This window comes from Mesoplodon mirus (assembly GCF_964341445.2).
Source record: "Mesoplodon mirus genome assembly, chromosome: 6".
NCBI lineage: Eukaryota > Metazoa > Chordata > Mammalia > Artiodactyla > Ziphiidae > Mesoplodon > Mesoplodon mirus.
Genome location: NC_138982.1, coordinates 12,351,394 through 12,376,163, shown reverse-complemented (window position 1 = coordinate 12,376,163; position 24,770 = coordinate 12,351,394). Strand labels below are relative to the sequence as shown.

At 35.5% G+C, this 24,770-nt stretch overlaps 1 protein-coding gene across 1 annotated transcript; it reads left to right on the top strand.

Annotated features, from left to right (window-relative positions):
• Positions 1–11,407: 11,407 nt before the first annotated feature.
• On the top strand, positions 11,408–24,074 carry LOC309805917 (phospholipid scramblase family member 5; the record flags this gene model as incomplete). The annotated part of the gene is made up of 6 exons (XM_082624299.1): positions 11,408–11,599; positions 16,328–16,370; positions 17,306–17,526; positions 19,564–19,725; positions 21,339–21,500; positions 24,036–24,074. The coding sequence occupies 6 exons, from the start codon at positions 11,408–11,410 to the stop codon at positions 24,072–24,074; spliced, it is 819 nt and encodes a 272-aa protein (XP_082480425.1).
• Between the last annotated feature and the right edge of the window lie 696 nt (positions 24,075–24,770).

The window sequence follows — 24,770 nt, the reverse complement described above, 5'->3', positions numbered from 1 at the left end:
GTGCATGGGCTTAGTTGCTCTGCGGCATGTGGGATCTTCCCAGACTGGGGATTGAACCCGTGTCCCCTGCACTGTCCGGTGGATTCTTAACCACTGCACCACCAGGCAAGTCCCTCTTTTAAGTTTTTAATGTGGCTCCTAGAAAACTTTAAGTTACATATGTGGCTCAAAATCTATCTCTATTGACAACATTGCACTCGAATCTATTTAGTAACTAGAGAAAAACATGACTAAGGATATTGCCAAAGAAAAAATACAATTATGCAAAACATAAATATACTTTGCTTTAGCCAGCCCAGAATTATTTCTAGTTATGCCCAAAACACAAAGCATACTTGTATACATCTTATTCAAATCACGACTGACTACAATTTGAGGTCAGGAGCAAGATCATAATTCTCATCAGTTTTCACAGTTCATACATTTGCTTGTAGACAAAATAAGGAAAGAAGTCCCAATCCACAAACAATGCTTTTGGTAACATCTACTCCCTCATTCTTGGAGTTAACATTTCATGAATGCCTATAATGGGTCAGGACCTGCACTAGACAACAACAAGAAAAAGGATGTTCACTAATAAACACAGGCCTTCCTTTTCCAACCCCATTCAGTGAAGCAACGTTCTCCGTGACTTATAGGACACATGCCACACTTTTAGCCACCACTTCGCAAAGCATGCATTTAAATGCAGTAACATTTTCAGGATGATCTAGCCTATAAATAGCACCAGAAGAAAACACTAAATATGCACCGTTAAGCATAAATTAACTCTAATGTATGTTCTTTATGCGTTTAATGTATATTTGTTATAATAATTATCTCAATTTCTTGGGAACTTTGCTCTTGGGGGGATCCAAGCTTGGGGAAGCTTATTTTCCAGGCTGGAACTGTGAAGGGAATGTATTGCAGAAAACAACTGGTGTCCTCTGGCTGGCACTGAGTTGCAGCTGCACTGGCTGTGTGTGATATGGCTGCTGTCAATGAAGGCAGTTGCATACAGAGCACTGCTGGGCTGTCGGCTGCAGCCACGGAAGGGCTTGTTGCAGTATTTTGGTGATGTCTGAAGATGCAGGCAAATGTTGGGAGGACAAAGCAACCACACTGAGCAAGGCACAAGAACCCAGGCACAAGGTAAGTATATTTAAAATAATGGTAGAAATAAAGAGATTTTCAAAATGGTAAAGCAGTTCTTGACGGGGAGCACTGGGGTTTCTGAAGATTTTAAATGTCTTCTTAATTCTCCCCGTTAATCTACTTGGTAGCTCCAATTCCGTCCTGTTCTCTTTCTCTCTCTCCTTCTCCTTCTCCTCCTCCCTCTCTCAGAGACACAAACATACACCCTGAAGGACATCTAAATAAATAATTATTGATATGTCATATGTCTGTACAGTTTTCTGCTTGTAATGCTCTTCTTCTAGTAATATAGCTTGCAATGAGCCAGAACCTCTCAGAAGATTCCCACTGCTTTTAGACTCTTTAAAGGAAAAATGCCATTATGAACTGTTAAAAGTTTACATTATGCATAAGAGGTCAGAAAAATGCCAGAAGACAAAGTACAGTAAAGACAGATTACTTCAAAGAACTCCATTCAGCTTAACTTCCTCTTACCTGAAGAGAACGTACAAGGCAGAAAATTTTAAAAAGAACTTCTATGGACAACTTAAACTTTTGCTTCTGCCTTGGGCTTTACAGTCTACTGATTATGGGATACCCTTTGCCCCAGGGAGTCTGTGCACAGGACTCTAAATTAAGAGTCTTTTTTTATGTCATCTTGGAGAGTGGGAACTCCTCTAGATATATTTGTTCCAGAACAAGCTTCTCTTAGTTTCAGACAGATTCTTCTCTGTATCTAGGATTCTTTTCCATTTTTTTCTAGTCCTTTAAATCAATCTCTTTTTAAGTAGGCAGAAAGAGAGAATGCAAGAAATCTATCCCTCATTAGCAACCAAGAAGCATGATCCAGTATACTATTCTTTCATTATTTAAGAAATAATATCTTAATAGTTGCTATTTTTCTGTTTTAAAGTAACAGAGGAAAGGAAAATTAGACATGCACATGTGAAACAAAGAATTGCTCATTTGAATGATACATTACTGATTCTGATTAGCTTTGTTTTTCAGAGAGAGGATGAGTTGTATCATTTTATTTTCAGGAGGTGGTAACTGACTCTTACTTTTAAAAAACAGAAGGAGAATTGCATCTCTATGTTGTGATCCTCCACTAGAGTGGAGGCCATATCATTACAGTCAGTAGGCTCCATAATGATATGCCCACAGTAAAAAGTTAATAAATAATTATTGAAAGAATGAATGAAGCATTGTATCAAAAGGGCAGGTCTGAATAAGATAGCAAAGAAATGCACTTTGATAGGAGGTTTGCAACATGTGGACAGATGGCTGCTGAAATAGGAGTTGTACTTTCTCAGGGAAGAAACATCCAAGTTCGCATTAAAAGATTGGATATCTTGGGCTTCCCTGGTGGCGCAGTCGTTGAGAGTCCGCCTGCCGATGCAGGGGACACGGGTTCGTGCCCCGGTCCAGGAAGATCCCACATGCTGCGGAGCAGCTAGGCCCGTGAGCCATGGCCGCTGAGCCTGTGCGTCCGGAGCCTGTGCTCCGCAATGGGAGAGGCCACAACAGTGAGAGGCCCGTGTACCGCAAAAAAAAAAAAAAAAGATTGGATATCTTACATCCAAAGTGTAGTTGCAAATCAAATAACTCTGGAAAAAACATTTATACTAATGATATTTCTTCCTATGGTTGTGTTAACTAATTAATTAATTAGTACCCACCCTGAATTGTTTCACAATGAATTTTAGTATGGGAAATTATATATCCAGAGATAAGATTTATGCATAGAAATGCATGCCTTAAGTGCTGCAAGTTTGCTAAAAGTGGATTCACATTTTAGCAGATCAGACCATGAGCCTCACTGAATGAAAGGAATTATTTTATCACTAAATTGCAGTCCATTACCATACCATTCCTCACCTGTAGCAGTTACTTGTATGATAAGCTGTTCGTAAAATTTTCTATTAATTATTCTTTCATGATATAGTATGATAGGGACAACTGAAAACATAAATACATGCAATCATGTTTACATATATCAGATTATAATGTAATTAAGACATCTAGATGGTGCCTTCTCATAAATTAATACTTAGGAGTCCACTAGATATTCCCCACTATGGTGACCAAGCCAGTGTTGAAAGGGATATGTGGAAATGGGGATTCTTATCCCTTACTGAGGGGAATGTAAATTGGTACAAGACCATTGAAGATCAATTCAGTGATACCTAGTAAAGATGAAGATCTTCATATCCCATAAGCCAGCACTTTTATTTCTGGATATATATCTTTAAAAGGACTGCTATACATGTGCATAAGAACCATTGCCTTACATAATGTAAACAACTAAACATCCGTTAAAATGGCAATGAGCAAAAATTGTATTCATTATACTCATAAAATGTAATAAGATGCAGTGGCTGAAAACAGTGTAATGCTATGCATTATCATAAATTTTTAAAAACATAATTTTAAGTGACTAAAATGTGTTTGAGTTATACCTAAAATAATATTTATATAAATCAAGGAAAACAAGTAATTCTCTCTCACTTCATGTATAGGTATATTTAGTTATATATTTACATATATATATTTATGTATGTATGTATGTATGTATATAATTTCTAGGAACACATACTTTTATAGTAAAACCAGAGGCAGAATAACTATTAAGCTGATGAATCAGGCTAAAAGTCAGTTCATCCTAGTCCTGGTCCTTGGTCCTGCCCCAGACCTGTAGGCTTACGTCTTAATCCACTCCATACTCTTTCTGCAAAGGATGTCATCAGGAGCATATTGCTGATTTTGTTTCGTTTCGTTGTATAACAGGTAGCACTTATTTGTCACTATATAGGCTTAAATAAATAGGCAGTCTCTCCCTTTGTACAGAGAGAAACTATTTTGGTGAGCCTTTTCAATCATGAAAATTTAAGTCAAACATCTAACAGCTAAATAATTAAATAATGGGGAAGTTCTGAACAGTGATGTAACATTGAATGGATGGGCCTTCCGAAATAGTTTTGACAGGTCCTGGGAAAAGGCCATGGGCAGGCGTGATTGTGTCAAGATTATGATGGATTTTTTTTTTTTTTCATTTCCTTTTGGCTGAAACTGAAGATGGCGGATATAGAGTCTTTTCTTTCAGGGGGAGACAAGGACAGGCAAGGCAGGACATCCTGAGTAGATGAGCACGCCCAAACAACAGAGCAGTAGAGCTGAGGCTCAGGATAGAGAGACCGGTAGCGAGTTTCCTGGGAAGGGGCAGGCCCACTGACACTAGATTTCCTGATATTCATTTTCACGTCTGCTTTTGTGTACTTCAATCCCACTATGTTATCATCAAGCCCTGGGTTATGTCTGTTGGACATGCCCAACTTGTACTGCCTATATTTCATGGAATCAAGGGAGCAGACTAAAATACTGTAGCCTGCTGGCAAAATAAAACTGAAGCTGCTTGAAAAAGCCCAGGGCTTCATAGCACAGGGGTAGGAGGATTGTGTGACCATTTGGAGTATTGAGGGTGGTCCCGGTTCTTCCATAGAGGCGGCAGGTGTTAGGGGAGTTGGAATGAGAGCACTGTGAAGGTGAATGGCAGCAGGAAAGCAGCAGGATGGGGGATGAGGCCAACTGGTGGAGCAACATCTCCTATCTGCGGGAGCACTCAGTGACAGGACACTTGAACCTCTGGGAGGTCCCTTAAGGAGGGTTTGCAAGCCTCTCCTTGAGAAAGGCTGGGAAACCGAAAGGAATGGAGGGAAGGGGAGACCTCAGGTTGGTATCTGCTGGGCCTTTTTTAAAAAGAAAAAATGACGTTGGTGCTATCTTTGGCAGGACAGAGGAAGAAAGTATAAAGGAAGAAATAGGCAGTACCTACACGTCATCAAGTTAGATGGCCTGGAAAGTCTTTGTTGCAGGTCAAATATTGAAAGATTCAGTGAGTCAAATGGCCATGTCCTAATGCATAGATGGTTGGCCTTATATAGGCCAAAACATATGTTTAATTCACTTAGGTTTTTATATTTTCTTTCAAAATTGGTACACTGTTGAAAGTCAAAATTAACTGGTCTGTTATGACCATAATTTAAAATACCATGTTTTTTAAATTAATTTCTATTGGAGTATGGTTGCTTTACCATGTTGTGTTAGCCTCCACTGCACAACAAAATGAATTAGCCATACACATACAGATATCCCCTCCCTTTTGGACTTCCCTCCCATTTAGGTTACCACAGTGCATTAGGTAGAGTTCTCTGTGCTCTACCGTATAAAATACCATGTTTGATAGTGCTAATAACAACTTAGTTTCTTTGGATCAAAGTTTTTCCAAATGCCCATGGCAAACATTAAGGAATTTAGGAAACATATAATTTAATTTAAAAATACTAATCATTATTTATACACATTTTCTGAAAAATGGTAACTCAAATAATGGCAGCTCATTTTAACCTCGAGCATTTCAAAACAACAACAAAAAGAAACATCTCTTTGCCAAATAAGAAGAACCCAAACTTTTGGCTGTCTACAGCCTGTGAGCTGACTTCATAATTTTTCATCACTATCCATGCCTTCTCAGGCCACTTAACTATTTTTAGAAGCAGACAGTGTTGCTGATAATGTAGTATATCCTACAAGTTCAACCTTTGCAAATCATGCCATCCAGGGCAACTGACTTGGTGAGCAAAATCTCCATGGTCACTTAGAAATATGAACTGTGTAGTCAAGTTTACAGTGCTTTTTTGTTTCCCCTCAGTGTTCAATGCAGCCAAATATTACCTGTATGTTTCATTTAACTTTATGAGATTATTGAAGGTTTCTATTTTCAAATTCCTGATTAATCAAATTCAACTAAAAATAAAAATAAAGATTCATTTATGTATGTAAAAAGTAGGAAATAATCCTTTTCTTGTTTGTTACGGGGAGAGAAAGTGGGGAGAAATCCAGAGTAAACATAAAAATATTGCTGTTCAAACATTTTCAAAATTTAAAAAAAATTATTTATAACTGTCAGAAACTTACATGTGATAGAATGTTTTATCACAGACTCTGGTACAGGAGATTTCTAGAAATTAGAAAAGTAGAATATTTCTAATGTAGTAGTGAGGGCAAAAATATATATTCCAAGAAGTAATTTTTAAACACTAAGTGGAAATAAGGCCCATAAAAATGAATGTTGTATGTTGTATATTTTCCTTCCTGGTTTTTATTATTTTGAAATTGGTCCTTCAGCCACCAAGTGGGATGATGGTTTCTGAATAGTGTTTACTTTTGATGATAGCTTTGTCTCCCCCTGTTGTTCAAAATGATAAAATACAGCACTCTGGAAACAGCAAGGCTCTCCGTTCCTCCAGTATTTGTAAGCTGACAAGAGGTAGACAGATACCCTCTGAAGTTTTATGCCTGCTGTGTTTCTCTCTTTGCTGCAAGAGGAGCCTTTTCTTTTAACCTGCATGCCTTTGAAGAAGTGACTCAGCATATTCATGGCCTCTAAAGGTAAGAGTAAATATAGGCAGCTAATAAATTTTTCCTTATATTATGACTGAAAATACACAGTTCTAAGGGTGTTACAATCAGTGAGACTGATACTTTAAAACCTGTCATTTAGTGCTTTTCAACGTTGGAATTTTTAACTTTGAGCTCCAAGGAGCATGTTGCATTAAATTTTTTTAAAAATCCTCTATCTGATAGAATGTAAAAGTTAAGATGCAAACAGTGTTTTTGTTATCATAAATTATAAACCTAGTGACTTGATGTGCAAAGCTGCAGAATAAAATTTAGAATGGGAATATTTAATGCCAAACACAAAGACAAGTTGATATTCCCAGTTTAAAGGGATTTTTAGAAAACTTTTCACACATAAGTTAAAAAGTGTTAAAGTACAGTTCAATATTTTAAAATTTCCCATTTGTTGTTTAAAATATGTGATACAGCTATTTATTATAGAGAATTAAACATGTGTTTTCAGGAAATCCTAGTAAATTCAATGGACTAGAAGTAAACATTTCTGAACTATGAAGCAAAACTCTTTCAAAATTTCTTTGATGGTAAATTATATCTAAAAAGCAAACAGAAACTAAGCAAGCAGATTAAAGACTGGGAGGGGGAACTGGTAAGTTTTCCTCAAATCCCTAAAACTGTAAATATCATTAGTGTTGTCTCACTTAAAGAACTTCTCAGAAGACAGGGGATGTGCTTGTTTTAGGAAACGGGTTGCAATCTCACAAAAAATACTTGTGAAATGATATAAAAATGAAATTATAATGTGTTTTCATTCCATTATCAGAAGAAACCATTAAACTCTAGGCTATAATGAAAGTGAAGAATTATGATCAGTATAATTGGTGGAAACCTTTTAACCTAATTACAAATAGGATAAGAGAGTCCACAATTTAAAATATCCTAAATTAAATTAATGATCCATTCAGAGAAATGTGTACGCTTATTTGCTTCCTTTATCAAAATAGACTTTGGATGCTATTTAATTTGGAACAAAGGAAGTAATCTTTTCAGTTTTTGTCAACATGTAGCATACACCAGTCCCTGAGTATCACTGGGAAGGCTCAAATTGTAAAATATAGACGTGAAACATCAAAATTATGAGTTTTAATACATGTGTACTTCATTTTTATATTTGAAGACAGACAAACAAAATCTTGGCAAGTTCTTTGTTTCATTTAAGACTGACACTAAGACTTAGTTCAAAACACTTCATCACTTTATCAAGTAAGAGTCACAGCAACAACTGAAGCCTGTAAGGTAAAGAGTTGCAGAGTATGTGAAATATTTATAAGCTAGTTATACATTTTTAAAAGAGTAGATAGAAATTCAAAGCCAGATAGAAATTCAAAGGAGTTCCTTCTTCATTTGGTGGTCTGAGTCTCTGAAGAAACTTGTGACTAGAAAGCAATATTATGATCAAAATATGATTAATCTACCGAAAAAGCAGTGATGCTCAGTGATGATAGGGGCTCAAGACTAAACTTAGAAGTAAAACTTACGGTAGAAAACTAACACTCTTGCTCCATCCCACTCAAAATATTTAACAGATGAAGTGGGTAAAACATCTATGAGAGACCCTATACTATTTAAAAGAAGTGAAAAATGAATTTTCCCTTTGAATTAGAAATCTGGTTTTAGGGGGCAAGTTGGTTTATCATCATTATTTACCTAAAATATTTGTGTGGAGTTTTATTCAAATATATTTAAAGACATTATTCGTAATGTCATGATGTTTTCTGGCCCATGAAACTGTATTGGCAATTAGCATTTTCCCAGGGAATACAGGCTAATTAGACATTTCACACATTTTGTAGGAAGTTCAATCAGCACCACCAAATCAAAGGACAGTCTGGACACTGGATGCCATTAGAACTGAAGAAATATTTGTGTGGTCTGGAGTCCCTGGTTTAGTATAAATAAACACAATTTAAGAACAGGTTGGTCTCAGACTTTAAGTTTGAGAAAAACAGGAGTTTCCAGGATGATCTAAACTGAACAGAAGCTTCAGTTTAGGTCTTCAAAGGCTGTGCTGCTCCAATGTGAGCTGAAATCCCAGAAGACAATCAAGTGATCTCAGAATGGTGATCCCAGCAGTCCCTGACTGAGCCTCTACTCCCCAGTAAAGACTTTGGACATGACCTGCTCTGGGCTCCAGTGCATTAACATCTCTTAATGCCATGAAATCTAAGGACCTAAAGACCTGGGTCAGAAATGTAGAGCCACTTGCCAGACACTCGAGAATCTACCATGTTTTGTCACAGCAAAATAGTTTACAAGAGAAAATTGGAGTAATTTGCTAATCTTTTCAACAATAAAATTGGCAATGAGAGAGAATCTAATAGTCTTCTATCAGCTATTATTAGAAATGAATCCCTACACATTTTTTTAATTGAAGGATCACGTGTACAGTTAAGTGCATAAAGGCACCAAACTTAAACTCCATGATTTTAAAAATCAGGATGCACTTGTGTAACCACCACCAAGATCAAGATACAGAACATTTCTGGCACCTCATAAAGTTCCCTTTCTGGTCAATAGCCATGCACCTCCACTCCCAAGCATTATGAACTAGTTTTCCCCAGATCACAATTTTCTCTCTGCTTCTCTGAAAGTCAATGACAACAGTGTTTTGGGCACTAATGCCAAAGAAAGGATGTTTGTTGCCTTTTATTATTTTCTAGTTGTTATTGCAGTAGTGGCCGTTTGCTCCACTCCCAGATTCGACATGGTGTTACCTAGCCCTCCTCTCAGTTTACTCAGTGAGTAGCTCTCGAGAAGGGCTAAGAGCAAGAGGAATTCTAAACTCTATATCCTTTGTGTCTGCCCCAAATCTGAGAGAAGTTCAGGATGGGGGCCTTTGGGGAAGCAAATTGTTATAATATTATTCAGTGTGGAGCTCTCTTTTCATGGGGCCAAATGACAAGTTTGTTTCCATTCAGTCCTACCCCTAAAGCGTGTGTCCAAATTCTAAATGTCAGAGACCAGTATAATCTTAGAAATCCATATTGGTCTCTTCCCACAACCTTATTGTTAAATGAATAAATGAATCATTTGGCAATTAATGTCCCTCATTAACACCAAATGTACACATGACTTTAATGAGCCAATTGATACTAGAAACAGTTTATGTCAGTGTCCAAAGGACAACTCCTTAGGTGCCTGTGTTCCTTCATCAGGTTTGTTTGGGTTTTTTTAATCCCTCTCAGATGCTCACCCAGGCTATGCTTGGGAAGCAATGAATGAAGAGGAATTTATAATCTCCAAAGGAAAATCAGTCCTTTCTTCAGATTTTTGAGAGGTTTAAAAGATTCAGAAGAATACCTCCCCCCCAACACACACACACATTACATGGACCTGGATATCAGGGCTGAAGAGAGACCATTCTAATCTACTGTGAATTATATAGCTGTCACTCCAATTTTAGTATATGTACAATGAGTGCTTATCCAAATCTTTGTGCATCTGTTATAAATTTCTTCCTCATATTAATCCAGAGCCACTTTCCTTGTCATTCCCATTCATAGGTTTTTAAAATAGTCTAAATTACTTTTCTTCATAATGGCTTCTCTGATATTTGAAAACACCCGTCATGAACCTTGCTTGCTCCATACCTACACTCAATCTAAAACAGCAAAGTGTAAATGAAATGAATGCACATGTGAGAACTCTGACAATTTGGCTTAATAAAGATGAGAAGTAAAAACACTGATAGTCTTTGAAAGAAATAATGGTATCTAATGAGGGAGACAGCAAAATGGCAGTCATGTGAGAAGAAAAGGGAAAAATAATAGTAGAAAGGTAATAAAGTATATTTTTAACAAAGAAGAAGAATTTTGCATGCACCACTTACAAGTCTTATGCATAATATTAGGCTCCAGACTAAGGCAGTATAAATAACAAATCTCCGAATTTCAATCTAAGAGATAATTGAAATAGTAACAATTTTACCTGGCAATAATATAGAAAACAGGTGATTAAAAACTCAAAGCCAATCATTTTAGAATTCTGTAATTCTTTTATCCTTTGTAATTTTGGGTGAGCTACAAAGGGATTCATACTGTCAAAATTTTTTTGGATGCTTTTATACCAAACACTGAGAGATCAAAGCTATATTAAATATTACACTGCCCTTAAGAAGCTCATAAATTAGTTACAAATATTCCCATTAGTTCTCAAAGTATATATCGTCAGACCAGCAGCATTAGTTTACCTGGGAACTAGTTAGAAATGCAAAATTCTCAAGCTCCACACCCACTCCAACCACAGAATTAGAAAGTCTGGAGTGTGGCCAAACAATGGGTGTTTTAATAAGCCCCTCAGCTGGTTCTGGTGCAGGCTAAAGCATAAGGACCCTGAATTAAATCTAGCCATAGCAGTATGATTGATAAAAAGAGACAAAATATCCTTGGAAATTATGAGGCGCCTTCATAATATTTGAGGAAGGGAGAATATGCTTGAAAGTCATAATTATGATTTAAAACCTATGTCTAAGGTTATCCTTTTATGAGTAGAGAACATCTAGTTTCTTTTGCCATTGATTTTCTTTTTGTAGTGTATAATCTTTTAGCTCTTTGAATAGAAGTTTCACTTGCCTTCAAGAAATATACTTTCTAAAATCATTTATTTTGCCCAAATTATCCAACTTTTCTCACAACTACCTCCGGTAATCTTCCACAGTCCTTTATCTCTGGCTTCGGGGTCAAGTGGTGCTGACAGTGAGTAGGAAAAATGAAGGAAAGGGCACTGTAGTGAGAGGCTACTGTGGGAGATACTCTACCCTCTGAATTAAGAGGAAGCAAATATTATAAGACAAACTAAATAAAATGGCCTACATTTAAATATGGACTGGGATGGTCATTCTCTTGCAGATGCACAGAACCAAAGAAGCAGAAGTCTGCCTGGTTTTCTTCCGGGAGCTTCAGACCCAGACCACGGCCTTCACATCTCACCTTCCAATCCAGGGAACCAAGTGTGGCAGCGGGGTCCCCCTCCATCAGGGAGTCTCCCTCCTGGTCTAGAATATTTAAGCCAGGTGCTTTTATCTCTCTATTTCTACTAAGTGTTTGCCCTTAAAATGAATATAAACTTGATTTCTTGCCTTTCAATCAAGGCTGAAGACTTCAACAAATAACTTACTGAAGTGAGAAAAGCGTTATAAATCATGAAATGATAAAATCTGTCTTTTATTTATTTCTATTATTTGGAAAGAAGTTTTTTCTTTTATGGTCACTTCTAATTTCCTTATTTAATTGTCAGAGGAAGAACACTAAACATTTTCGATTGAGCTGTTTAGCACATTTATCCTTTTACTGCTCATTGCTCAAGGTGTCAGCAAATTTAGCCTGGAGAAACTGTCTAATATGTCTAGTCACCTACAGCTATTTAATTAAGGACATTGAGTACTTGTCACTTTTTTTTTTTTTGAAGATGTTGGTGTAGGAGTTTATTAATTAATTTATTTATTTTTGCTGTGTTGGATCTTCGTTTCTGTGCGAGGGCTTTCTCTAGTTGTGGCAAGCAGGGGCCAGTCTTCATCGCGGTGCACGGGCCTCTCACTGTCACGGCCTGTTTTGTTGTGGAGCACAGGCTCCAGACATGCAGGCTCAGTAGTTGTGGCACACGGGCCTAGTTGCTCCGCGGCATGTGGGATCTTCCCAGACCAGGGCTCGAGCCCGTGTCCCCTGCATTAGCAGGCAGATTCTCAACTACTGCGCCACCAGGGAAGCCCTGAGTACCTGTCTTAATCAAGGCACATAAATGGTATAAAGCCTAGTCCCTCTCACCCAAACATTCTGCAACCTCATTGGCAAAGACAAAAAATGCAAGGCTGGGTACTAGAGCCAGATAAGCACACAATTTTAATTTGCGCAGGTGTACAGAGAAGAGAAACGTTGCTAAAGATCAAAATACTCAGGAGAGACTTCTGCAATGAGTTGAGAGTTCAACATCTTCAACTGAATCTCAAAAAGGTGGATGGAAATCCAAGAGAAAATCAGCCTATCAAGTTAGCATTGTCTTCTGATGCTCTTGCATCTCCAGGCCAATTTGCTTGAAAGATCATATTATCATTAGATATAGCCACTGTTCTAGTCATTGGAGGGTAAACAATGATTCAAGCCTTATAATAAATCAATCAAGAAATATTATCACCTGAATTCTATGGCACATAAATAGCAATTGATATTTATGTATATTATTGTTGCTTTTGTATTTATCCTACAAAAGATTAGAAATACACTTACACTAATATTGAGATGTCAGCACATCTGCTGCAATTTTCAGCTTGTTTGGCACTCTTTCAAACTATAAAGTCTATCTCCTTTATCAAAATCAAATCTCTGTGTTAATTCCCTTAAGGTGCAAGAGATTTCTGTTATGCCTGATAGGGTTTAAGCTGCACACAGCATATGTTCCTGGGAAAATGTTTATAATTGCAGATGCCTTCTCCAGAAACCCACTGGCAGACAAATGTACTTTAGAGACTGGAGAGCTCAGGGAGATATGTAAAAGAGCTGGAAAGGCTAACCTACCATCTTCCATCTGCAGGAAGGATCAGCTGTAAGAGCTGACTAGAGTTGATTAACTGCTGCAAGCTGTTTGGGAATGTTGTCAGACAAGGTTTCGCCGAGTATAAAAGTGATATACCAGTGCCAGAGGGCTGAGGTTTGATGATCACATATGGTCATCACATATTCTTCTTCCATCCATGAATGATGACACACCCGGAGCCAGATGCTTGACATGAATACACTTTTTTCATATTTGATAGAGATATGAACCCGTTGGCTGCAGTTCTAAAATGAAGTCAATTTTCCAAACGTATACATTTGGTAATCTTTTTCAGAAAACAAAAACATGCCACAAATTGGTGGATATTTTACTTCAAAGGGAAAGGAAATTTATAATCTTTATACTAAAAGAACACTAATTTGCTTTAAAGTGGTGCATATAGAAAAGGATGAATGCACACTTTGAAAGTTTAATACTACTAGTTGTAAGAAACATATATATAAATAATTTTGTGAGTTAACTTTTATCTAAAATCATAAGATTAAATAAAACTATGAACATTTGAAAATAGTACATGCTTCAATAGACAAACAGGAAAATATTCAATAAAAATCCTTCTAAGTTAAAAAACTCAAAGTAAAATTTAAAAAAAATCATCTACTCTCCTTTAATCAAGATTATCCAATGACTACTACTGAAAATCATGTTTCCATTAATAATTTGAAAATAAACTCCCAAACGGTGTGTGTGTGTGTGTGTGTGTATATACATACAAATGTACATGCACATACTTATATGTCTAGACATGTATATATATACATATATGTTGTTCATGTAGGTTAAACTTAAGAATAAAACCAATACATTCTCTTTCCAGATGGATTAACATGTTCATAATAGTCAATAACATTTTATCCTATAAGCACCAAAAGATAACTATTATAATTTAGTCACCTATAGCTAAGAGTAGTGAGTCAAAGTCTACAAGGACACATGTAAAGATCCCATTTATTTTGCTACATGTATTAAATGGAATCAATGATACCTGTAAACCTGATAAATTATACATAAGAATTGATTCTTAGTTACATATCCAAGGCTGTAATTAGGTTTCCATTCTATACCTTTCATATTTCAGGAGTCCTTTACTTGCCCTGACACCCGAATACATGACACAATCTCTTTAGACTTTCCAACAATTCCTAGTTCATCAATTAAGAGCAAAAGATGAAAAGGGCTCTTTTGGACCATGGTTTATAAGTGGCCCGGGGTGATTTAAAGGAAACTACAAGAACAACCAAAACCAAGACCCTCAAATCCAGGAGGTTTGCCCACAGAGGTAGATTAAGTCAAATGTTATTACAGAGGATGGGTGAGTATAAGAGTAAATAGGGAGGAGAGGTACTCAGAAGTCCCATAGCATCACTTAAGACTTGTTTCTCCCAGTTCCTAAGATTAGTTTAGTGATGTGGTACAGCAGAGTAAAGAGCACGTCAAAATCAGCGGCATTACTGCCTGGGTTCAAATCCCAGTGTAACCACTTATTGATACATGCTCTGTGATCTTGAGCAACCTACTTTCTTTCTCTGGGATTGTTTCCTTAAATGTAAAATGTAATGATATCTAGCTCTCTGATGTGTGTGAGGACTAAATCAGACACTATGTCAAAAAATCTGGCACAGTGACTACCTCATGGTAGTCATTAAATAATCAACTGCTATTATTAGGTATTAGAGAGGTACAACTTCCCTTTTCAATTAACAGTCTCTAAATTTCAAGGCTGAAAACTTGATCCATGACACAGATAGTCAAAGCTCCTAAACTCACTTAGCTTCTGCCCCCATACTCCTTCTCTATCTCTAAGTTACTCCTACATAGATCCACTGCTTAATAATCATGCATGTCCTTTTGAAGCTTACCCCTTCTCTTTCCTCAACCCTCCATTTTCCTCAAAAGAGGAGAACAGAACTAACAATACTACACAACAAAGACCGATTCAAATTTTTTTAAAAAACTTTGTCACAGTTGTTAAAATATATTTTAGAATATCTTAAATCATAAATTTTGGAAAAAATATTTTTGTGAATCTTAAAATGGAGGTCACATGCACTTTTATCAATAATAAGACTTAAATAGAAGAAATGATATTAGTTTTTACCTCCACCTCAAGATATACAAGGAGAGGGAAGGAAATAAGGTAATGTCATATTTTCTGCGTTTGTAATGCCCAATCAATTCCAACTGTTAGTATTGATTACTTTCATTTAAAAGTTATCAGTGAGTTTATTAATGTGAAGGGAGAATAAAGTGAAGAAAATTTTAAGGCCAGATAGAAAATGAAGCATTTCAAAAAGTAATAATCAGCATTGCATTCAGTGTTCATGATTTTACCTTAGTGAATCTTCAAGTATTGAATATCAAAATGAAAACATACACAAATAAAATTCTCTCTAAGAACATATTTTAAATATTTCCTTTAAAAAGCAGTTTGTACTGTATTCTGTTTAATAAGTCACTTCTCAACCGTGGCTAGTTTATTTCTGTAAATTAACTTCATTTCTAATTACATAGGCAAGTTTTAATGTGTCATGCATTTAGTGGCTTAACTCTTCTGCTTAAATTGGTACTTTGTTGTCATCAGAAGGATTTCTGGGTTTTTTCCCCTAGTTCAAAGGAAGATGTGAATGAGAAAATTTTAAAGAATAGCTTTTTTCAGCTTTAACAAAGACGTTTCATCACTGTGAGGAATGAGTTACTGCATGACAGAGTGAAAGCAGAGTTATAGAGCTGAGAGGAGAGGCCATGCACGTAGGTGATTACTGTTTTGTTTCATTTTGGTTCATTTCTTTTAAAAAGAGAGGGAAAGAGAGAGAGGTTTAAAACCTTATAGGCATTCTTATTCAGATTGTTTAAAAATATTCTCAAAGGTATTGTTTCCAAGAGCTACACTTTTATCTGATTACCACAGAAAATAACACAGAGCTAATCACAGTTGTTAATGTTATTCTGGGCAATTCTGCCTTGAAATTTTCAGGGTTCTTGTAATTTTTAAATTTTACTTGAATAAAAACCATGTTATCTTCTTTTTCATTATAAAATGTGAGCTGTTTTCAACCATTTCCCTCACAGAGAACATGAAAATCACCTAATTTCAGGTAGCCTAGTAAACAGGTTAATAGTAATATCTGCAAAGGTTTTCAAAGACCTGTGGTGTAATACTTTTTATTTCCTTTATGTCATCTTTTAACAGTTAGACCTGATAATTATACATCAGCAGGTGGAGCTTCTTGGAAGTAAGTATATTATATTCTGTAATTATTAAAACTGTTGAAATGTTTTAAGTTTCAGAAGTTTCATTACATCTAAATATTTTATAAATGATAAAGCTAAATGTTTAAGATAGATTAAAAAGAGCACTAGGCCTATTTTTTAAAATAAATATTGAAAGTAAAATTATTAGTCTGATATAGATAAACATAAAAGCATACAACTCCCCAAGTCTTTGATGATACTGTCATTAGGAATCTAATATTATTTTTAATCTTAAAGTAATAAAAACTATTTGGTCATTTCCATGGCTGCTAATAGTTTAAATTTTCTTAATGCTGTAATTTCAGACATGGAAATCAAGGTTGAGACTAAATAACAAAAAATCATCAAAACAAAATATGTTTTATCATAGTGTCAGTGATTCGTCAAATAGTCAAATCATTTAACAATACACAAATTTACAGTGATGACTAACTGAATCCAAATTAATCAAGTATTTTTGTCCTTAACTAAGATATGTCAAAATTGTAATAGATAGCATGCAGCTGTAGATATAATACCAGATAAAGATTTTAGACAAAATCATTACTATCAGTGTGAGTTGTCCCAGTAAATTCCATAACAGTGATAGAATTATTATCTGAGTATTTGATTCTTCTTTACAGCATTGCTTCCCTAGTTGAAAGTGGTACTATATGTGTCCAAGTAGGTCATATATCTGTAATCAAAATTTAGTAATTGCACAGCTTTGTCCTCAGAGTTTACTTTGATTTCTATGCCTAAATCCTCAAAATTTCGAGCACAGAAGTAGATCTGTCTGAATAAGATACCATATACTTAATAACTGATCATACACTCTGTTTTCTTTTAATAACACAACCATTTTTACTCATATAAAGTTTTGATAGTAAGCAATAAGCATGATTTTGATAATTTTTTTTTTTTTTTGCTCCATTAGTGATACTTGGCACTGAGACCTCCAACAAATATGAGATTAAAAACCACTTGGGACAAAGAATTTACTTTGCAGTGGAGGAAAGCATCTGCTTCAATCGTACTTTCTGTTCCACACTGAGATCTTGCACTCTGAAGATCACCGATAACTCGGGTCGAGAGGTGATTACAGTCAACAGGCCCTTGAGGTGTAACAGCTGCTGGTGCCCTTGCTACCTACAAGAGGTTAGTCTTTGGCTCTGGGTGTGCTTGTATTTTTCCATGTTTGGGAAGATCAGAAATTATTTCTTAACTAAATGGCATTCATCTGGAGATATGGGGCAATTAACCTTTCAATTGGTTGAATTAGAATGTTGCTCCTTTAGGATCAGAACAGCTTGAGGATTTGGTGATTCACTACATTTTTTTCCTTTCCAACCAAAAACTATAGTGGCTTCTGTGATGTTAATCGGTAAAGACAGCTCATGCATCATGTAAATGAGACACATCCTCCTGAATCTCTGTATTAGCCACGTAATTGTAATAGCTATAAGTTCCACCATTAAGCAAATCTACCCTTTTTCTTCTCTTATTGGTGCAAAGTTCAGGGTTTGCTGACTGATACTAAACTGTTCTAAAGTATTCTCTTGGGTAGGTATTATTTTTAGTACAGAATCTCAGGTTCTATTCACCCATTTATGACAAACTTCAAGGTTTAGCAAAGACTATGTTATTGTTCTGGAGGGAATCATCTGATTCTTATATTTTTAATATATAATAGATTTTCATCACTATTTAATAGATCTATAGTAATAACTTTCATTGACATGATGCAGCTAAATTGATATGGAAAATACACTTACTTTGATGTTTTTGATATCATAACTCCTCTATAAGTTAGAAGGAATAGATTATACTCTCTACATTTTGCAATTGAGGAAACTGGGGCTTAGAGTGGAGGTGCCTTACCTATGATCACACATCTAGAAGACACAATTAATGGGACTTGATCCAGGTGTCTTTATTCAAGCCCAAGCTTATCTATTGAGGACCTATGTATAAATAGTCTACTTAGCACAAAGGGAAATAGATAGTAATATGGAACTCTCCTTAATTAGAGAAGTTTCTCACAATATATATTGAAGCTAATTCTCCATGTATAGGCAATTACCTGGCTAAGTGATAGGATTGCTAAGGTACTCATATACGGAGCCCAAGAATTTTTATACTTCTACTGGGGATATTCAAGATCTAATATGCCCCAAGATGCTAAACTTAGTATAATCCAGAATATATGCCCATTTGAAAATTTCTGATAATTGATATTTTATTTCAAAGTAGCCCCATGTCATATAACTTAACCATAAGACGCATCCTAATACTGATTAATATGTTTTTTAATTTGGTTAAAATCACATCAGTTACTTTAAAAGTTATCCTAGAACAAATCTATATAATTCTAAGAAGACTTGTTGAAACCTCCTTTGTCCATCTGAAAACACTACAGACATGCACATAAGACTATGAACTTAACAAATAAGGAAAGACAAAAGGAGATCAGATGATGAGCGCTGGTTTGATCTAAAAGCAAATAATGTTCATCATTTTCACCCACTTCCAGCTTATTTTACAAAGTATTGGATTTAGCTACATAAATATGTTGAATTACAATATTATGGACAATAAAGAAATTAGGGGAATAAAGGGTGATGGAGTAAAATACTAAAGTCAGCCCGGAAAATTCAAGTGCTAGTCTTTAACACTTTGGACAAAATGAAACAGAAATCAAATTGGTGTGTAACAACTGTAACTCTGCAAGAAGCATTTGTTTTTAACTGAGCACAGAGAAGCTACAAGTTGACAATCCAAAGAGAAAAAAGTTCATAATAATCAGTAAGTGAGACTTAAAAATAGATGTGTGTTGTGGCCACAACTGAGAGGGGATAAATATGAAATACCTCATAGGAAACATCTTCAATGCTTGACCAATTATTGTACTTGGAACAAAATGGCAAAGAAGCCAGTGTCCCAGGGTCAGAAAACAGCTTTGGGATAGGTTCTCCTTAGGGAAGGAAGATCAAAGACATGGACGTTTAGTGCATAAGGCAGGACACATATCTATACAGTGAATTTCTTTGTTTCTATAAATTATTAAAAAAAACAGTATAACATAGAAGCAGATATTTAGAATCTTTTATATACTGTTTAGAAGTAAGCTGACATTATAGTAAAATTAAAATACAACAAACTTAGGAAATCTTATTTTATTATCTCTTCTTACAGTTAGAAATCCAAGCCCCTCCTGGTACTATAGTTGGTTATGTTGCACAGAAGTGGGACCCCTTTCTGCCTAAATTCACAATCCAAAACGCAAACAAAGAAGATATTTTGAAAATTGTTGGTCCTTGTGCAACATGTGGCTGTTTTGGCGATGTGGATTTTGAGGTATGATTGACAAAATGAAGGACCGTTTCACTTAGGTCCTGATTTTTTGCAACATAATTCAATTTTTAAAATGTTCAAATCATGAAATATCTCTGAAATAAATTTAGAAAATTATATATTTGTGAAATAATGTAACAAGTAATATTGTACATGCCAATAACTCATAATTCCAGAGATAGTAAGTTCAAGACTTTTTTTAAAACATACTACAAAAATTTGATTTATGTGGAATATAGTGCCTATGGTATAAAGCAAATATATTTAGTTCAGAATCACCAAAATTACATCTTCTTTCCTACATCCCTGGTGGTAACATATCCAGTCCTGATCTCAAGAGCACACTCCATTAAAATACCATTAAGTTAAAAGTTATGTTCATAAGACTTGCTAACTTCATTTTGTAAAACAATCTATTCTCATATAAACATATTTGTGTAAATTGGATGTTAAAAAACAGTAATTACTTGCAAATTCAATGTATAAGAATATGAACTATCTTAACAGATTTTCCTAGAGGATATAGTCTAATTTAAAGTATGTCTTTCTTTTTCATTTATTCACTCCATTCATTCATGTATATCCCACATAGGACATTAAGGTTCTAGGATTTCAGGGAACACTATTCACCTAGAATACAATGTACATTTTGCAAAATGAGCTGTCATAACTCCAGCCCATGCCAAAAAGACTTGGTATAACTTTCTTAAGAGTAAAGGATAAAAATATGCCCTATGATTGAGGAGAGTTTAAGAGTTTTATTATTCATGGTATAGACATGGCCTAAGTAACTTTCTCTATTTTCTATCCTCTACTCCCATACAGAAAGTGAAAGTTTATACTGAATCACTTTCAGCCTTTGAATGAGAAACAGGGCAAGCAAATGAATAGTGGATAAAGTTTAGCTGTAGATTCTTTCTAGCTGAAAAGAACTATAGACTTTTCATGTCAAATTAGTCTGAATTTCCTGTGTGGTACATTAGCCCAGAGAATTTTTCAAATGAAAAATAGGACTTAGGGTTAGTTATAAAGGAATGACCTAGTAAATATCTGAGTATAATATAAAAATGAAATTGAGCAATGAGTGATAATATTTAAACATATTAGTAATTATAAAATCTTAGCAATAAAAATTAAAAGGTTATAAATTGTACTTAGAAATTATTTTTTTCTAAAAAATTTCTTCTAAAATATTTCACAAACATATTTTTTTTCTTTTTTGATGAAGAATTCAGATTTAAAATCTGGACTTCAGGTAAAGGAATCATGGTTAGACCATATAATTGAGACTATGTACCTGCTGCCATCTTGTGGTAGCCTGGCCTCAATTACTTGAGGCTATTAAATTCTCAATCTGCATACAAAAACAAAAAGAAAAAAATAAATAAAGGAATTACAATGGATTAAAAAAATGTCAGAAAAGCAAAATTCCTGAAGAGTAAACTGGAAAGTTAAATCTACAAACCTACGCTTATATAAAGGAATGAGTACCATCAAATTGTCATTTAAAGATGATGAATAAAATAATTCCTATCTCTCATGAAGTAAATATATGAAGAAATGTAAAACCATCTGTATCACCTTCAAATTTACAACTTCTTATTTTCTTTTCAAAGGTGAAGACCATTAACGAAAAGCTTACAATTGGGAAGATTTCAAAGTACTGGTCAGGATTCGTAAATGATGTCTTCACCAATGCTGACAACTTTGGAATTCACGTTCCTGCGGATCTAGATGTGACAGTCAAAGCAACCATGATTGGTGCTTGTTTTCTCTTTGTAAGTGCAGTCTTAAAGAGTAAAGGTGATTTATTTCTTTCCTTTTCCCTTGTTGATTATTATAGAGCCAATCCCGTTTTACACAACATTTACCCCAAAGATTAAGTTTAAACATAGAAGGTTAGTTTGGGGCCAACATTCTTCAGAAGTCAGAATGTACGAGCCTGCATTTCTATTAGGCAGGCCTCCTCCAGTGGCCCTCATACCCCCTCTTCCTCGAGGACTGATACCCCGTCCACATCCTACTCATCATTTCTCGAAACCTGAGTTATCCTTCTCTTTCAACTTTAATTTAGACTTTTGGCTTATTTTCACTTTCACTGAAAAATATTTAAACTTAAATATCATATTATTTATCCTACATAAAGTTCAGGACTGCTTAATAGCTTACCAAGGAATTAGGTGATATTCAGAATGTGAAAAGTACTGTTTTCTTGCCCTTCCAATATGTACATAGATACATGAGTAGACAGAGATGAGTTAAGATGTATCAGTTTCTATTATTACAAAGATATGATGTCTTTGTCCTTTCTTCTCAACTTTCAATTTCATTAAAAAACATTTTCTTCTAGATTGGTGATAGGAGAACAAAAGTCAAGTAATACCAGTGCCAAAGGTATTGGCCTTTGGTCTGGTTTTCTTGACTTTCCTTCTAATATCTCCCTCATTGCTTACCATCTTCAGTGCGTTCACAAAAGCTCATGGAGTTATAAAATAAACCTACATTCTTCCTCTCATATTTTGTTATTCTTCAGGGTTTTAGGACCCTAATCTTATGGTGATATTAATGTGTGCTGCTGTGGGGAAAAAAGGGGGCCTATTTACTTAGTCTCTTCTAGAGACACTTGGGAATTATATGAACTAAAAATAATTCCCCGGTAACATCACTGATGGATACTTAGAGTTTAATTAAAAATATATATTAGGGGACTTCCCTTGTAGCACAGTGGTTAAGAATCTGCCTGCCAATGCAGGGGACACGGGTTCAATCTCTGGTCCGGGAAGATCCCACATGCCGCGAAGCAAGTAAGCTGGTGCACCAGAGCTACTGAGCCTACGCTCTACAGCCCGTGAGCCACAACTACTGAGCCCCCGTGTGAGCCACAAACGTTGAAGCCCAGGCACCTAGAGCCCGTGCTCTGCAACATAGACCCCATTTGCTGCAACTAGAGAAAAGCCTGCACACAGCAATGAAGACCCAACGTAGCCAAAAAAAAAAAAAAACCAAACAAACAAAAAATATATATATATATATTAGAATTTTTTTCTCCAGCAGCTTTAGAGAAACTATTTTAACTTATTCATTCCCTATCATTGGTAGAGGTAGAATTAATGTGTAGAGAGCTAGGTTTCTATACTTACTAAGTCATCACTTACCCTCAATTCCCATTTTCATCTACAGATCTAACCAAGTCCAGTCAATCTTGACTGTCACCTAATACTTTTTCAATTTCCCACTCTCCTTACCTGTTTGGTAAGGCTTTTAATTTTCCACTTCCTGCTCACCCCTTCTATTTTTTGACAATTTCTGCATTTCAACACCAAACATGTCGGGGATCATGTGCATGTATGCACATAAAGGCACGTGCGCATGCACACACACACATGCCCTTTTCCCAAAACCTTAATTTGGCCTTTCTGTTTAAACCCCTTACTTGATATTTATATTAAAAATAGATTAGCTTTAATCTGCCCTACTGACCTATTTTATGTAACAAGCTGATGGCAAAAATGCACTGTCAACAATTCCCTATGCCTATAAACTGAAGAAGTACTGATCTAGATAACATCCGAATAATCTGAAAGGATAACTTCTTAACTCCAGTGTCTGAGGGAGAAACACACTCACTGAGACTATCAGACAGCTCCCATCCATTGCTTTTCCTTTCCTTTTGACCATAATATCATAAAATATTTGCACTTTTTTGGACAATATAGCTTTTAAGATAATTTGTCACCAAGAATTGTCTTTATTGCTGTCTCCATTTTGTTACCTTGTGGTGAGAGATCTTTAGATAGCTGTTGGTGTGAGGATATTCCCCGATCCAAACAGCAAAATTCACAAGTGTAATCTTATTATTGGTCTCTTCTTGTTTGAGGCTACCACTACACAACACACAACTCTGACCCCTCCCCGCCAAAGTTCCCTCTGGTATACTTCCTCAGATGACTGCCGAGTTACTGACCACAAAGTCCATAATGATATGTCTACCTCTTGCTTAAAGGTCAGAGTCTATTACAACTTCCCACGCCGACCCAGACTGCCCTACAATCTAATTCTAAAATGTCTTGATCACCCCAAATTTGACTGGTGATACCATGCTGATTCAGATAAGGTTTCCAAGTTACTTGTACTCTGCAAATTAGACATCTAAGTGTCATGAAGCGAAAAACTTTGATTTCTCTCCTACTGATAAATCACATGTTCCTGGAGCACCACTGGGAAACATAATTGCTTTATGTAATCAAAGCTTACATGTGAGACTCTTGTTGCCTTTTTGTAAATTCACTCATATTCCATTTATTTATTTGTAGGATTTTATGTTCTTTGAACATTCACTTGCTGGATTATAACAAGCAAGATGACAAAAACAATAAAATATGCAGAACAGATTTCAGTAAGTAAAAGACAAGTTTAAATGATCTCTTTCCCTTTGAAGAGGTCTATATTTGATGCTAATTCTTTTTCATTTTCTTCCAGAAATCCCCTGGGCTCTGGATTTCATTTCTGAATGGCTTGAGTATTGGCTTTTTTTGGTAACAAAATGTTAATTATTATATTTATTAAAGCATAATGTAATGAAGCAATTATCTGGTTGTGAATGCATGATAGCTAAAGACAAGATGACTGGCCCTAGCAGAGTGTCGCTTGGAGAGATTACCATTCTTTCTTTTTATCCTTTTGAAGTTATTGCATGGTAAGCATGAAAGATGAGAGCTAAGGCTTGCAGCATCACTGATGAACATTCAATGTTTAGAGAGCACTTTGAAGTTTTTCTGGTACTAGGGCTGGTTACTAATCAAAAGAACTGGATTTCTAAAGTATTTTTTCACAAATAATCTTTTTTGCTTTGTTTATTAATCTTCTTATTGTAGTGAGACATTTTTACGTTATGTTGGAAAAGCTAAAAGTTGGGTAAATAATACGTTTAAAGATGAGACGGAAGATAGATGAAATCAATTTGTTCTAGTGGCAAAAGGCACAGTTACAGTCCATAAAAAAGATAATATTTACAAATCAAAGCATGTTTTAAATACATACCCGTGCTA